Below are 16,289 nucleotides of genomic sequence, written 5' to 3' on the forward strand. Positions count from 1 at the left end.
CGGCTTATCCCTACAATTTCGAGAAATAGTGCGTAGTTACGCGAGTTGATCACCTGGCCAGGGTGTCAATGAGGAGTGAGTTTGGTATATACCAACACTTAATCCAGATTGGGTTAAGAACGGAGATATATGTATACATACTTTCCTTTTTTTTTTTTTTTGGAAATAAAAAGACGCGGTCTTTGAGAATTATTTTTGGGACGCAACAAAAATTTCGCTGTGTTGTGATTGGTGGAATCAGCGGCGGTTACTTCCCACGACCCTATATAAATAGGGTTGAGGGTTGGGAGAAAGGAACATTCCAACTTCCACAATTTCGAGAAAAAGAAGAATGGTAACTACTCGATCCGCATGGCTAAGACGGGCCCGGGAAAGAATAGCTGCTTCGGCGAGTGGTTCCGGTCGTGCTAGATCGGGCGGAGACGTTTCTGGTTTGTGCACCTATCCCCTTCGTCGATATGACTGGCGCGGAGGGGAGTCTTATATGCCAGGAGCTCCGATGGTACCGAGCTCGCCGCTATAGGTTGGGGGCTAATCTTACGGCGAGACGTCTTAGGCTCACCGAGATCTATCGGTTTTACCGCTTGGATGGGACTGTTCAGGTTTTGAATGAGATGATCGCCGAAGGTTTCTTCTTGGCGAAGTGGCGTATGACCCGGTTGCTTGCCGTGCGTGCGGCGTGCCAGGAACAGGTTGCTCGCATGGAGGTGCCTGCCCTACTCGAGGTCGACTGCCAACCCCTGGAGGATACCGCACACCCGTTTATTACAGACATCTGGGCTTACCGGGCTTCCCTGGAAAGGTTGAGGCGATATGCCAATTTTTTGGAATTGGCTGGCCCAATCTTTCGCGAAAGACATATGGTCGAGGGCCCATGCACCTTCCTGGAAGATTTGGTGTCTAGTGGTTTCGAACTCCCTGCGGAAAGACTCGAGGCCCTAAGGCAGGCACGCTGGTTTTGGCGAGCCGAACTGATTACGACGGAGGTGGAGGAACCATTGGAGGACGATCTGTCTGGTCCACGTCCTCCACTTCGACTGCAGGACCATCCAGAACGGTAATGGTGGGCCTCGTATCGCGCCGAACTCCAAAAACGAGCGGTTTTTTTTTTTTTTTTGTAAGAGAATTGTCGCGAAGGGTTTTCCCCTTTGCGTCTCTTTTCTCGCCCTTTTTTTATCTTATTAATCGGTCAAATCTCCAAAGCATGTAATGGCGATTGATCAAGAATTTGCTTACTCGAATTGTCCGAATTAGGCAATGGAAGTTCTCCATTTGTTATTTGAAATAATGATTTTAGACGAAGTGTAATGGAAATTAATCCAAACGACCTTCAGCAAAGTCTTATTCAAAGAAAAATGAAACTAGTATCGCAGAATTTGGCGTACTGCCGATCGAAGTGTATTCGAAATAAAGAAAGAAGTTTTTTTTTTTCTTCAGCCGGGAAAAGACTTTATTAATATCTTAGCTGCATTCACTTAATCTTGAAAAGACAAGGAATTACCTACGTACCCCGAAACGGGGATCAAGCCAACCGTAGTTCGTATTTCAAAGGAAAGATGAATGGAGTTCGGATTCCCAAAAACTCCTAGTTAGGGTTGTGACGACGACTTAGCAGTAATAACGCTTCAAGTGGGTTGCGTTCCACGAGTTTTTGATCCTTTCTCTGGCCATGGTTACGAGTTCGTAGACGCCCGGGCGAATTGCCCTGGATACGAGGTATGGACCCTCCCACCAAGCGCCGAGTTTACCGGCGTTGACTTCTTTGGTGTTCTCGAAAACTTCCTGTAGAACCAGATCGCTTTCGTTGAAACGCCGCTGACGAACAGTCTTGTTATAATACCGAGCCGCTGCATCTTGGTAGTGTTGCACTCGTACTAAAGCTTGATCGCGCAGTTCTTCGGCAAGATCGTTGTGGTCAATCAGCATCCTGTTGTTAAGTTCGGGATTGTCGACCATCATGGTACGTCGGAGTGTCGGGATTCCTGCCTCGGCTGGGGCGAGTGCCTCGAGACCATACGCGAGGGAAAAAGGGGATTGTCCCGTACTCCACCGCGGGATTGTTCGATAGGACCACAATACGCCATCAAGGTGGTCTGCCCATGCCCCCTTCCTTCGACCGAGTATTAGTGGCCTCAGCTTGTCCATTTCGTTGCGGGTATCGGGGAGTCGAAGTGCTGAGGCGGATTTGCCACTTCGTCAGGAAACGTCTGGTGATCATCGAGGTGAATTGTGTACCGTTATCGGTGATAATCTCGTTTGGAAGTCCGTGCCGACATATGATGTTCTTCCATATGAAATTGGTTACGTCCAAGGATTGGATCCTTGTGAAGGACTCGTCTTCGACCCATTTGGTGAAGAAATCGGTCAGCACCAAGACTTATTTCTTGGATTTTGACGCCGGCAGAGGACCTATAGAGTCCATGGCCCAGCGCATGAAAGGATATGGAGCTGTCACGGTATTCAGCAGTTCGGGCGGGACGTGCCGCGTTGGTCCATGGTGCTGACAGGCTTCGCACTTCGCCGCGAAGGCTTCGCACTTCGCCGCGAAGGCTTCGCACTTCGCCGCGAAGGCTTCGCAGTCGGCCATCATGGTCGGCAAATAGTGCGCGTCCGCCAGAATGGTTGCCACCTTCGCCTTCGTGCACCTCCATCATGCTTCGTTCGGCCTCGTCCCGAGTGACGCAGGTAAGGAACACTCCTGACACGCTTCGGCGAAATAATTCCCCGTCGAAGAAGATGTATCTGGCACTTCGGGCCTTTAAGCGTCGAGCTGCCCATCGGTCTGGTGGAATGACGCCTTCGGAGATATAGAGTTTGATCTCAATTTGCCAGTCGTCTGGAGGCTTTGTGACGTCTGTCAGGTTCTCTACTGGCTTGTTGACCTCCATCGGAACTGAGTCGTCGTTGATTACAACTATCTGATTGTCGGGGTCGATTCTAGGAGCGTCGATGCATTCGATTGGGATGGTGCGCCGCAAATCAGGGTCGGAGCGGTTTGCCAAGGCTGCGAGGGCGTCGGCTGACGCGTTTTCATTTCGTGGGACCTTCGTCAGAGAAAAAGATGTGAATTCCCCGGACAATGTTCGGACCAACTGTCGATATGCCCCCATTCGCTTATTTTTGGCGTCGAACTCTCCGCTGAATTGGCTGACTACGAGTTGGGAGTCACAGAAGACTTGCAAATGTGTCACTCCGAGTCCTCGTGCTAACCGAAGCGCCGCAAGGACGGCTCTGAAGTTGAGCTTTAATGCTTGCTCGAGAACTTCACCGGTGGGGGACCGGAGAATGAGTCCCACTCCGGATCGTTCATTCGTCGAAGAACCATCGACGAACATTGTCCAATGCCCTTCCTTAGGAGTGGGGTCGTCGAGGTCAGGAGATAGCTCGGTGATGAAGTCGGCCAGGACTTGCGACTTCAAGCTTTGACGAGAGCGGTATTCGATATCATACTCACTTAGCTCGACTGCCCATTTCGTCAAGCGTCCGGATTGGAGGGGGCTATGGAGGACAGTTCGGAGTGGCTGGTCGGTAAACACGACGACGGAATGTGACTGGAAATAGGGTCGGAGCTTCCATGCGGCGATGATCACTGCGAGTGCGAGCTTCTCCAGCGTGGGATATCGTGACTCCGCATCGTTGAGTGCTTTACTCATGTAGAAGATAGGTTTTTGATCCCGCGGTCGTCTCGAACTAACACGCCGCTGACAGCCGGACTGGAGACCGAGACGTAGAGGTACAATGTTTCGCCGTCTTCTGGTTTAACTAGTACTGGGTGGCAAGTCAAGTACTCCTTCAATTGCCGGAAGGCGATCTCGCATTCCTCGTCAAAGTGAAAATCCTTATTTCTGCGGAGGAGTTGGTAGAAAGGGAGGCATTTATCTGTTGATCGAGCGATGAAGCGATTTAAAGCTGCGATGCGGCCGGTCAGGTGTTGCACTTCTCGCTTGTTGGTCGGCGACGGCAGTCCCAATATGGCTTTGATTTGTCTAGGGTTTGCTTCTATCCCCTGTTCAGTGACGATATACCCCAAGAATTCTCCTGAAGTAACTCCGAATGTACACTTCGTTGGATTCAGTTTCATCTGGAAATGATCCAAGATGTCGAAACATTCGGCGAGATGCTCGACGTGCTGCTCTGCGATCAAAGATTTGACCTGCATATCGTCGATGTAGACTTCCATGGATCTTCCAAGCAAACTAGCGAACATCATGTTCACCAACCGTTGGTAGGTTGCTCCAGCATTCTTCAGTCCGAACAATATTACTTTATAACAATAGGTCCCCCTATCTGTAATGAATGCCGTTTTTTCGCGGTCAGTCGAACTCATGGCGATCTGGTTGTAACCTGAGAAGGCATCCATGAACGAGAGAAGTTGGTTTCCGGCTGTGGCTTCGACGAGACGGTCTATGTGTGGCAAAGGAAAGCTATTCTTGGGGCATGCTTTGCTGAGATCGGTGAAATCCACGCATACTCTCCATTTACCGTTCTTTTTTTTGACCACGACTGGAGTGGCCAGCCATTCAGGGTACTGGACCTCCATTATCTGGTCAGCTTTGAGCAGCCGCTCGACTTCATCCTGAACTGCTTTGGCCCGATCTGGACCCAGGCGTCATCTTTTCTGCCTTATTGGTTTGAATGTGGGATCGACGTTGAGCTTGTGGCAGATAACATCGGGGTCTATTCCGATCATGTCCTTCATTGACCAGGCGAATGTGGAAGACTGAGATTGCAGAAAAGCGATCAGCTTTGTCTTTATGTGCTTTTCCAGTTCGGCACCGATGAAAACAATTTGTGAGGGGTCGGAAGGATCAATGTTCACCTGTAAGATTCGACACTCCGGAGATTTGAGGCGATCTCTCTCCGGCTTATGGGGACCGGTAAGATGGTCTCCGCTCTGTAATTGCTACGCGTCCTCAGTCTTCCTCTGCTTCTTCTCGATAAGAGAGCAAGTTCGGGCTACTCTCTGGTCACCATAAAGTGTGCAAATTCCTGTGGTGGTTGGGAACTTTAGGCAGAGGTGATAGGTCGATGGTACGGCCTGCATCCACGGTACCCCCAAAATGGCGTTGTAGACTGGAGGCGCGTTGATGACTGCGAACTTAGTCTTCCGGGACAATCCGCCGGCTCGTACTTGCAGCTTTACGTCGCCCATTGAAAGATTGGCGACCCCATCATAGTCCGTCAATGTTCGAGACTCGGGTTTCAGTTGTTCTGGTGTGACACCAATTTTTTCTAGCGTTTGCCAGCATATTACATTGACGATACTTCCCGTGTCGACCAAAACTCGTTTGACGTCGAAATCGCCCATGGAGACTTCGATGACCAAAGGATCCGAATGGGGGTGTTGGATTCCCTTGGCGTCTTCCGATGTAAATGATATGGGGTCCAAGCAGAGTGGAGGTTCGCTCGGGGCTGCCTGAAGGCTGGAAACTTGACGCGCCCTCTTCTTTAGTGCGCGGACGGAGTCGGCGCAGTCCTCTGGTGGGCCAAGTATCATGGTTATTCGTCCTCGGGGAGGAGAATTGGCCCGTTCGGGATTTTGTCCTCTCTCCCGCTTGGGTGGGCCAGGCAGCTTGTCCGCCTGGGGCATCTCCTCTTGATGGTTCGACAGCACTTGGTTGGCCGGCTGTTGAACTCCGTTGGCCGGACCGTTGTAGCCTTGTCCTCCTCATGCGCCACGGCCACCGTTAGATCGTCCACCGCACCATCCCCCTCGGCGACCTCTGCCTCCACAGATGCTTTTTCGCTGAAATGTGGCTTCGATTTTGCCGGAAAGATACTTTCCGTACAGGAAATTCTTCAGATGGACGCATTCGTGTGTGGAGTGGCCGGCGATCATATGTTAATCGCAGTAAAGCTCCTTTGGGTCGGATGGCTGTTTGTTTTGGTCCTCCACTTCGGAAATCGTGTGAACGATACCCTTTTTTCGGTCTTGGGGGTCGTGATGCTTGCGAGGTTCGTGGTGCTCGTCCCGGCTTTTAGCCTTAGGGGGGTGTGACGGTTGCCCGATTGTCTTTATGGCTAAGTGGGCATCTTCGTCTTTGTCGAGCGCGAATCTGGAGGCTCGATGTAGCGCGTCATCGAGGTCTTTGGGCTCCCGTATGTTAAGATCCTTTCGTAATGGCGATCCGAGAAATCAAACCCTTTCTGAAGGCTGCCATTGCGGCATCCTCTAGGATTGTGACACGCGTCAGCTTTTCCTTGAATCTGCTTAGGAAATTGTCGATGGATTCCCCGGGTTCCTGGGTCATCTCCCAGAGGTCCGAGCTTGTCACGCCTCGTTCGATGAGAATTCGATAATGCTTAAGAAAAGCCGTAGACAACTGGTCGAAGTTATCGATTGAATTCGGTTTGAGCCTTGTGAACCACACCAAGGCAGGACCGGAGAGGCTATCGACGAATAGCTGGCAACACCCAACATCCCTCTGTTCTTCGGTGAATCGTGCCTTTGTCATGGTTGCCATGAAGGACGTCATGAACTGGACGGGGTCTTTGTCACCGAGATAGGTTGGGAGTTTCAGCTTGACGTTTGGAATGGTGGCCCGCAAGATCCGTTGAGTAAAAGGGGATTGCCGAGTCACTTCGACAATCCTGTCAATTTCTGGACCCGTGCTGATAGCCCGATGAAGAAGCGTGTTCATACCGCTGATCTGCGTCTTGATTTCTTCGATTTCGAGGCAAGATCTCGCGTTCGTGAAGCGGGCGACCGGGGCGGCCGAACTCTCGTGCACACGTCAGTTTGGGTTTGTTGGTCGAATACTCGACGTTGTCTGAGGGGGAGGATTCCTCCGCTCGTACTGTAAGTCCGAAAAATCGAGACGACGAGTGAGATCGTCTGTGCCGAGTATGGGTGACTGTCCAGCAGAGATTTGTGATGGGGTTGTCTGAGTCACGACGGCATCGACTCTGCGGTTAGTGTCGGAGATCATCTGGTAGATCTCTTTCGTCATGGTGCCGAACAGGATCTTGAAATCTTCCATGGAGATGACTTGCGGATTCTGGACCGCTGGCGTGGCGCGAACAGGGGGGTTCCTGTTTTGTGCGCGGAGCCGCTGCTCCGTGGCGCGTGCATCTTCCTTGTCTGGGGGTTGTTCATCGGAGAGCTCCGTGTCGCGATTGACTATCTCCTCGCGAGTTCGTCCTGCTTCATGGCTGGTCTCCCCTTCAGATCTGACCTCAACTGGGAGTTCGGAAGAGACATCGGTTAGGTTCGTCGACTCATTGACGGGGCGGTGAACGTACATGGCGGTAGCCGGCCTGGTTGATACGCCGCTCTGTGTTGCAGCATTGTCTTGAGCAGATGCGATGCGTGTGACATCGGGCGTGCTGGAGGTGGTACGGTTCGCGCCGGTGACTTCGGTGATGAGTGAAGACATTATCCTAAATTTTTCAGAGAACTTTTTCGGATGAGATTTTCTTAGAAAGTAACTTTTAGAGACGATTTGCTGTCCCCACAGACGGCGCCAATTGTAGAAACTGGATTTCCACAATGAATTTGTTTATGGGGGAAAACAAATTCAGTAAAGTAAACTCTCTAGAAAACCGATCTAAACTTTGATATTAGAGGAAAGGGAATTGGTCTTGAAGAATTAGGGTTTCTATTGCTAAGAACAAGAAAAGAACTGAATAATTGTATTCAATAATGGATGCTTTACAATGGAGAAGTCTCTCCCTCTTTATACATATTTATAGATCGCATAATATATTAACTTTCCTTATCAGACGAATTGAAATAAGGAAGGTTGCTTTATCTCTTAGATCAACCGCCGGGCGAAGTGGAAGTCGGTTCTTCACCCTCGAGGCTGGGCTTCGTCTATCCGAATTGGGCTTAAATGACCTAATTGAATTCTTAACTGGATTCCCAATTAAATAACCAAATTGTCTTTCTGGTTTAGTTCGGTATGTCGGGGGTGCTAAATCCCGCACCAACATCTTCCACTCTTCTTCTTCAAATCCTCATACTGTGTCGGTTATTTGCATCTCCGGTGAAAATTACTTTACTCAAATACCAATTGATCCTCTGAAACTGCAAATGAGCTTTGAGGATTCCATTTCATAAACTGATTTGGTTTCCCTTGATACGCTAACAGAAGAGTGAATGCAATCATCATGGTTCGTGTACTTGGCTGATAAGATCATAACCGAACCAAACCAGAGAAGAGAAAAGAAGAAACAAATGCTTAGTGGTTTCGTTAGTTTTATATCAACTCCACGATTCCATATTCCCATTTTATTAATTATGTTCCTTGTTTCTAGGGTTTGGTTATCAATCTGTTTTGTTTCGTTTGTGAATTTAAAGACTTCAATGTCACGTTAATGGAAGAGACTTGAAATTTGACAAAACAGAGTTTATCTCTTTGGTTACTTGTTCATTTGTTAGACATAACACATCTCTTTGGCTTTCAAGAGGGACCATTCTATTATTGGTTATGCAACACCACCAATCGATTAGTGCTTGTGCTTCTCTTCATACTGTGTAAACACCTTTTTATTATTTTTTATTCCTCTTCTGTTGTTAGAATCTAAAGACGAGGCTGACAATCAAAAAGTGAATAGAGAATTGTTATAAAGGCGAGGTTGAGAATCCCAAACGTTTCCAAATACTATAAAATCTTGAAACAAATCTCATAAAATAACCATTAGTATTTAATTAATAAATCACAAAAATCTTCTAAAATTCCATCAAATCGTTAGAAATACTTAGACCATCTTGAATGTGTTACTCTATTTTTCCTCTAAAATAGATCATTGTTTTCCTCCAATGTCTTACTCTATCTTAGAGTTGAAAATAGAGTTAGTGTAACAAAATAGAGGTGAAAATAGAGTTGCTCTATATATAGAGCAATCCTATCATTTTCTCTATTTTAGAGTAAAATATAGAGTAGATTTGGAGCAAATGTTGCTCTAGAGTTTTGACTCTAAAATAGAGTGGGGTTGGAGATGCCCTTAAAATCTCATAAAAACTAAAATCCACCAAATCTTTTAAAATCCTTGTTCAATGATGCAAAGTCTATTACTCTATTTATCACAAATAAAATAAAATAAAAACAGTTTTCTTTTGTGAATAGGTTTTTTAAATTGTGCTTTATCTTTTTTTTTTTTATATATAGGATGCTTTATCTTTTTCATCAGGCCTATTAAGTGTTAGTTTATTTAAGAAACAGATTTACTTGTACTTTATTTGAAAATATACTTTAAATATTAAATTTGTTCTACATATACGCAGTTTTTTCTCTTCACCTACATAACTCATATCTAAAAAATTTACTAGAACTCTATATCCTTTACATCATGATTTTTACCATCATTTTATGCATTATTTAAGTAATGAAATATCAAATTATTAAAACGGTTCAGATGATCGCGTCAATGTCGATATATCTCACAAGATATGTATACTATCCAGTAGTTAATGTACCAAAGAAAAAGAAAAAAAAAAGAACCAAAGTGGTACATCATCAAGTCCACTTAGCCAAAACGGCCATGCCACCGGCACCAAGCAAAACAGCGGCGTATGACTTCATTTGAAGCTTGATGCTCTGTTGCATCTTTTGACCCATAAAATCTGCGGCGAGAAGGTCCACTAAAGACATGTAGATGAGTAGTCCACCTGAGGAAGCATTGAGTAGTCCAACCGTTATAAGCGAGGAAGGGCTATTCTCTTTGTATGTTTTAGATACAGCCATTCCCAAAACCACTCCGAAAGGTGTTGTGATCGCGAAAAAGAAGGCCATCACTGCCTTTTTCACCCATCCGTACCTTGCCTACAGATGTTCTCAAACTCTCAATCATATGAATTTTACTAATTAAAAGATTTATAGTAGTCATTCAATTCAGTGCTTTCAAGTTTATAAGAACTAATGTACTTTTTGAACAGGAAAAATAATATAGTGTTTTTTTAATGTATTTCTCTTATATTGGTATCGAAGATCAACGCTAAAGGAGGACGTGTGATTTGATATTCACAAAGAATGAATGATACACTCACAATAGTTTCTCTACATTTCAATAGTTCTTATATAATCAACATATACGAGAAACTATATACATAGTTAGTTCTCCAATATTCCGAAAAGTTTATGGATAACTAATTAACATGAGTCTATTTATTGAAGAAACACAAATTATGGAGAAACAAATTCGAGTTGAAACTGGTTTAGATGACCGGGGTGGACATGACTACGTTGGGCCGAACTAGTTTATTAAAAGAGAGGGATTTACCTGAAGGATACAGCCACCGAGTCCCATGCCTTCGAACATTTGGTGGAAGCAAAGGGCAGCGATGAGGCCTTTGATGGTGCAAGTATTATTAGTGGCTCCTACGGATAAACCGATAACAATCGAGTGCACCACTATTCCTAACTCCAATACCTAACCCATTTATACCTTTCAGTATCACTCACTCATTAAATCATATAATAGAGGTTTACAAATGTTAATATATTGGAGTGATCCAAGAAAATTTCTAATTCCTCCGCATTCAAAATAAAGATCTCCAATTTGGTTAAACTGATTTGTTTCGAACAAACCCCTATTCAAAAATGTTTTTGTAAACATTTAAAGTATTTAAATCAAACTGTTGAATTTGTATATCTATCTTTATATTAAATATATATATATAATAAGAGATATGTATAAATATGACTATATATATGTTTATATATTTATATATGACTATAGCAGTTGATAACAAAATATTGATTTTCCACTTGTTAAAAATATATTTTTGGAGTCTTCAAAAATAAAAGAGAGTAGGAATACTAACGATGGCGATAACACGATATCGCAGAAGCTGTAAATTAGAAGTACCAAGCTCCTTGTCATCGCTAAGATTAAGACCATGACCATGAGACGCGTGAGCTTGCGGGCGCCCAATCTCTTGGTCAGGAGTCTCAGCGGATGCCACATCAGCATGTGGCTCCTCCCTACCAGACCTGCTAAAAACGCTGGTGGTAATAGAGTCAACAATGAGCGTAAAAACTGCAGAGATCATGGCTACAAAGCCGGTGAAAGGAAACTTGTGCCAGGGGTCATCGTTAAGACAATGAGATGAGAGCATTTCGAAAGAATCAGGCAAAACATGGATGAAACCAGTGGCTAGGATGATTCCAGAGGCGAACGATTTGACGATGAGGAAGAGAGATTTCTCCGGCTGGAACGCGGAAACCGTACGAGCGAAGAACGGGAGGCAAACGCCAATAAGGCTGGTGGTGAGGATTGAGAAGATTGCTATGAGTTTGAGATCAAATGCTCTGGTTTTGTCCGTACATGTATTGTCAGACTCGGGTATACACTCTTCGTCGGATTCAGACAGAGCTCCGGGGAAATGTGAGATGGAGAGGATGAAGAGTAAGACGGTGATGGCCACAGAGAAAGTGGCCGGAGATTTAGTCATGATCTCTTTCTTTGTTTTCTGTGGAAGTTTTTAAGTTTGGGAAAGATAAGATTTTATCTTCGTCATATATAAGGGAAGTGACTTGACGGCTCACTAATCAGTGTCGACATTACGTACTAATCAGTGTCGACATGTTATCTTATTCAATCTTCTTATAATTAAAAGAGAAGTACATTTTAAAAAATATCTAAAATGTTGGTTTTATCAATTTTTCTTTCTTTCAAAACACCATATCAATTTCTCTCAAAATCTTTACAAAACACCATATCTTTGTTCTTAACCTAGAAATCAATAATTAAGGTTTGGATCTAACATATTTTGTATAGAAAATAGAGATAATAAGAAGAACATATGAAAATCAGGACTTAAGTTTCGGTTTACAGAGATTGATTGAGGAAGAAGACGAGGGTAATATCGTCATTTTATCATATATAAAACAAAAAAAAAGATTGAAGTTAAATGTGTGCTAGCTGTGTTCGAACTCAACACCTACGACACTCAATATCTAAAACTATATACTACGGGTTAAGCTATATTATCTATATTATTATTTTTGAAGTACATTTTTCGTTTATACTTTTCAAATTTTGTTTATTTAATATATTTTATTTACAACATTAACCCCTAAAACAATTCCATAAATTCAAAAACTAAACTTTCTTAAATTGACCAACATTTGTTACATTTATTGTCATAAAATATTAACAACATCTATACATTCCGATTTTCCAAAAACAACTCTATCCATTAAAGTTTTAACCCATTAAATCTCCAAAACTATTTTTATGGATGCTAGAATCTCTCAAATTTAAATGATATACAACAGATTTTCTATAACAAATTTTTACAATCTCCATAATTATATTAACATTAATAAATTTCCTAAACCGAAAATCTAATTATAAAATGTCACATTAAATATGTTGAAAACTCCCATATAATTTGGTTTATTTTTTATTTCTTTAGGAATTACCAAAAAAAATGAAAATTCTATTAATTATCATAAACTAAATATATATTGATATGGAAAAATTATAAACTATAAAAATATGCTAATTTGGTAAAACAATTAACATAAAAAAACTTGATAAAAAAACTTATTTGGATTATTTTTTTTTTACGCAAAAACTTATTTTGATTTTGGTGAGACGTGTTGGTATTAATCGCATATATGGAGTTAAGTGGAATTGTTTTTTTTTTTAACACTTTTAGATGTGTACCAGGAGATAAATGTATTACTAGACTATACATATACCACACGGGTTAAAACCTTGAAAACACTACAAAAATCCTATACTTTGAATACTTATATCAAATACCTGTAAAATTTTATATTTTTAAAATTAATAAAACAATAACAAAATAACAAATAAATACAATATAAATTTTAAATTTTTAAAATTAAAAATATATTTCCGCGATGTACCGCGGGTTAAATCCTAGTTATACAAGATAAACCAAGTCTCGAATATTTTAGACTAGGTCTAGGACGGTTCTCGACACATGCATATACATTATACACTAGTTACACTACGTATAAGTCCCCAACTTTAAAAAAAAAAAATGGTCATATTAATTGTAAGTTAAAATTGTTTATGAATTATGAATTTGTGGTAGTACTATTTAAATGGATGGACTAAGAAAATTTCAAATTTAATTTGTTTTTTTTCTTGGGTTAAGATTTCACTTGGTGTCTTCTCTATTGTTTGCTTTTTGTGAGTAGACCCATTCCTAGCCTCTTTTTATTAATTACTTCGACCGAATCATAGCTCTTAGCCAACCAATAGTACCATTGAAGATTTTGGGCCTACTAGACCTGCTCCATTATACTATACTCTCTCGGTGTTTTAGTTGGCGTTTTTTGTTGTCAATTAATTGTCCTTTTGTATTTACGATGCAAGTTTGTAAAACAAAGTTTTCAGTTTTGTTTTTTTATTTTTAGCTTATTAACAATTTATACCAAATAAAAATAGTATATTAATAAAGAATAAAACATAAAATTTATTTGTTTTTTTTAATGTATGAAATTACAACAAGTAATATAAAATGAAAAAGTATAACTTAGTCTTTGATCCGTGTTTATAGCTTGGAGAGAATGTGTGTAAACATGACACTATAGAAACGACTCATCATCTGTATATGAGTGACTAATGGAATGTGCGAGAGAAGAAGAGCTAGCAACTTCTAACAAGAATAGGGAAAATGAAAAAAAAAAAAAAAAAAAGAATAGGTAAAATGTGGCAGGTTTATGGCTATTTCGTTATTTTCCTTGCTAGGAAGCTTGATTGACACAGCTGACGGCTCAATTCACGAGTATAAGAACGAAGGATTCACCCAAATCAATAATGCTCGCTAATTTAATGACGGAAACGAAGCTCTTTACGATTCTGAAGAGTTTATAGATAATCATGCTTCTTCTAATACACCTCCTCTCAAGGGCAAGTCCTTGATCAGGTATTTACTTCGTTATGAATCACTTCTGATTGTGTTTCTCTTGAATTAGGGTTTTATGTGTGTGTTGTCCGATTTTATAGTGGCGTTTCTACGTACTGCTTCTTGGGTACTGGATTTTGTGCCTTTTTTTGGTGTGTGTAGTGTGTCTATGGACACTACAACGAGATGTGTGCATGAGCTTGTAAATTTGGTTTGATATGTAAAATCGTTTGCATTATACAATTGATTAATTTAATATATTCGATCAAAATTCATCCATATACACACCACAACTTGTATTTGTAGATTGTCATGTGTCTAAACCAAATTTAGGCTTATACGATTAATTAAGCATTGTCATATAGAAATAGATTATATAATTATCCCCTATATATTAAAAGAGAAGTATTTTTGAAAAAAAAACTGACGTGTCGTCGCCAGAGAGTTTTATACCCAATTTATTACTTACCCTTAATATTCTATAATATTACATAAAATTGTCATTGTTATTCTATTTATTTATATACACAAATTCTAAAAATGGTAAATATTATTCAAATATTAATAAATATTATCCCCTACATGTTTTCTAAATTATTTTCAAAACCTATGTATTATAATATAATAAAAGATTATAACAGGAGATGTAAAAAATATTTATTTAAATCATATTTTCAAAAATATAAATAATATTATTTCTTATTTTTTAAAATTTTTTGACAAAAAATTGAAATTAATTTTGAATAATATATATTGGAAAATCTTTAAAAAACCATTTGATGGCATCTTAAATTTATTTTAAACTATTAAATATTTAAACTTATGCAAATCCTAATTTTCAGTTTTCCCTATAGAAAATTTCTCATATATAAGACAAACGTATATTAAAGATTCCTTAATTTCAAAATTAACATATTAAAAAATATAAAATCTGATATATATATTTTAATATTATTTCTTAAAGATTTTGAGAGACGGGTTTTTATTGATAAAAAAATATTATATCCCTTATAGAGTATGACTTCCGGGACGGGTTTGACCCGCTTAAGAATTTAGGTTATTCGCTTCGAGAAGTTTTAGTCTTTTTGATGGTTTTTATCCATTTCATAATTTACAAGTTTTATACAATTATGATTAATCACTAATTCAGTAAACGTTAGATTCGGGTATGTTGTTTTGTGAATCTTAATTTTATGTTAAAACCTTTATTATTTCAAAAATCACAAACTGAATGAAACCAAACTAATATAAGTTTGAACTGTAAATGATTTAACAAATAATTATATCTATAAATGTAACTCTATCTGTACATAATATATTACAAATCTTATAGTAAACATAGTTTTTGAAATCAATCACGCACGTATGTGCGGGTCTGTACCTAATATCAGATTAAAATAGAGAAAAATGTTGACCCTTTTATTAATATTATTAATTATTATATGAAGAAAATATATTTCTGGGTTACATTTTGTTTAAAGTATCATAATCAATCATGGAAGGAGATGGAGTACGAGCTTTAGATTTAGGACACTTGCAATGACATTTGTTTATACGTCCTTTATTGTCCATACATTCTTTGATAAGTACTCCTTCTTCAAAATCTATCACTGAAGGGGAAGGACTAGGAGGGCATTTACCCCTATGTCCATTATGGTCCGTGGATTGTTTGTTGGCTCTTTCTAAATCCATCATCGACGGAGAAGGAGAAGGAGTATGAGTTTTATGCTTAGGACACTTGCAATGACATTCGGTGTTATGTCCATTACGGTCCATACATACTTTGTTGACTGTTTCTTCTGAATCCATCATCGAAGGAGAAGGATTAGGAGGACATTTTCCTATACATCCTTTGCCTTCTCTCGCCTCGATTATTATGCTTTGACCTACAATTTATTTTAAGAAAAAAAACAAACATGTCAAATTAATTAGTATACTACATATGTTTTCAAAAATTAGTGTAGTTAGAAATATTAAATCGAATATACTATAGGCAACATCGTGACATCAAATATTTAACTTCAGAAATATAATGGAAACATAAACTAAACGAAAATCTTCAAATTGGTATATTTTTTCACGTTCACTTACAAGAGAAGGACAACAAGAGGGAGAGAAGAAAAGCCACCATAAAGGAAAGGTTGGTCATAGCTGAACAATGTTTCTATGTGAATGCTGCTGGATGACTTAGGTTTAGTGAGAAAACTAGCTAGTCTTGCGTTGACTTATATATGGGATGGAAAAACAGCTTTTTCACTTTGTTTGATAATTTAATTTTAAATTTCAGATTTTGTTTACACTAAATTTTAATAATTATTTTTAATGATGCAATCCAAGATACAGAACCTATTTTTCACAAACAAAATTATGACATTTATTTAATTATCCAATCCAAGATACTGAACCTATTTTTTCACAAAAACAAATTACAACAATAAATATATATTAAAATTGTGATTGA

At 40.2% G+C, this 16,289-nt stretch overlaps 4 protein-coding genes across 4 annotated transcripts; all 4 read right to left on the reverse strand.

The window, feature by feature from the left end:
• Positions 1-1,608: 1,608 nt before the first annotated feature.
• On the reverse strand, positions 1,609-2,145 carry LOC147928249 (uncharacterized). Its single transcript, XM_087486072.1, has one exon. The coding sequence runs from the start codon at positions 2,143-2,145 to the stop codon at positions 1,609-1,611; it is 537 nt and encodes a 178-aa protein (XP_087342198.1).
• Positions 2,146-4,903: 2,758 nt separating this feature from the next.
• Positions 4,904-5,590, reverse strand: LOC104743683 (uncharacterized). The gene has a single exon (XM_010464734.2). The coding sequence runs from the start codon at positions 5,588-5,590 to the stop codon at positions 4,904-4,906; it is 687 nt and encodes a 228-aa protein (XP_010463036.2).
• A 3,729-nt stretch (positions 5,591-9,319) lies between these two features.
• On the reverse strand, positions 9,320-11,520 carry LOC104741734 (putative zinc transporter 10). Its single transcript, XM_010462646.2, has 3 exons — positions 10,766-11,520; positions 10,222-10,371; positions 9,320-9,764 (listed from the first exon to the last, which is right to left on the reverse strand). The coding sequence occupies exons 1-3, from the start codon at positions 11,393-11,395 to the stop codon at positions 9,459-9,461; spliced, it is 1,086 nt and encodes a 361-aa protein (XP_010460948.2). The 5' UTR covers positions 11,396-11,520; the 3' UTR covers positions 9,320-9,458.
• Positions 11,521-15,226: 3,706 nt separating this feature from the next.
• On the reverse strand, positions 15,227-16,074 carry LOC104741735 (uncharacterized). The gene is made up of 2 exons (XM_010462647.3): positions 15,920-16,074; positions 15,227-15,714 (listed from the first exon to the last, which is right to left on the reverse strand). The coding sequence occupies exons 1-2, from the start codon at positions 15,975-15,977 to the stop codon at positions 15,293-15,295; spliced, it is 480 nt and encodes a 159-aa protein (XP_010460949.1). The 5' UTR covers positions 15,978-16,074; the 3' UTR covers positions 15,227-15,292.
• Between the last annotated feature and the right edge of the window lie 215 nt (positions 16,075-16,289).

This window comes from Camelina sativa, chromosome 14 (genome assembly GCF_030686135.1).
Source record: "Camelina sativa cultivar CO46 ecotype springtype chromosome 14, ASM3068613v1".
Taxonomy (NCBI): Eukaryota; Viridiplantae; Streptophyta; class Magnoliopsida; order Brassicales; family Brassicaceae; genus Camelina; species Camelina sativa.

Excerpts from the sequence above, each read along its gene's own strand:
- LOC147928249 (XM_087486072.1), bottom strand. The coding sequence starts at position 2,145 with ATGGACAAGCTGAGGCCACTAATACTCGGTCGAAGGAAGGGGGCATGG.
- LOC104743683 (XM_010464734.2), bottom strand. The coding sequence starts at position 5,590 with ATGCCCCAGGCGGACAAGCTGCCTGGCCCACCCAAGCGGGAGAGAGGA.
- LOC104741734 (XM_010462646.2), bottom strand. The coding sequence starts at position 11,395 with ATGACTAAATCTCCGGCCACTTTCTCTGTGGCCATCACCGTCTTACTC. Across the intron at positions 10,372-10,765 it reads GATATCGTGTTATCGCCATC|GTATTGGAGTTAGGAATAGT; the intron begins GTTAGTATTCCT and ends TAAATGGGTTAG. Across the intron at positions 9,765-10,221 it reads TCGGTGGCTGTATCCTTCAG|GCAAGGTACGGATGGGTGAA; the intron begins GTAAATCCCTCT and ends GAACATCTGTAG.
- LOC104741735 (XM_010462647.3), bottom strand. The coding sequence starts at position 15,977 with ATGACCAACCTTTCCTTTATGGTGGCTTTTCTTCTCTCCCTCTTGTTG. Across the intron at positions 15,715-15,919 it reads CCTCTTGTTGTCCTTCTCTT|GTCAAAGCATAATAATCGAG; the intron begins GTAAGTGAACGT and ends AATAAATTGTAG.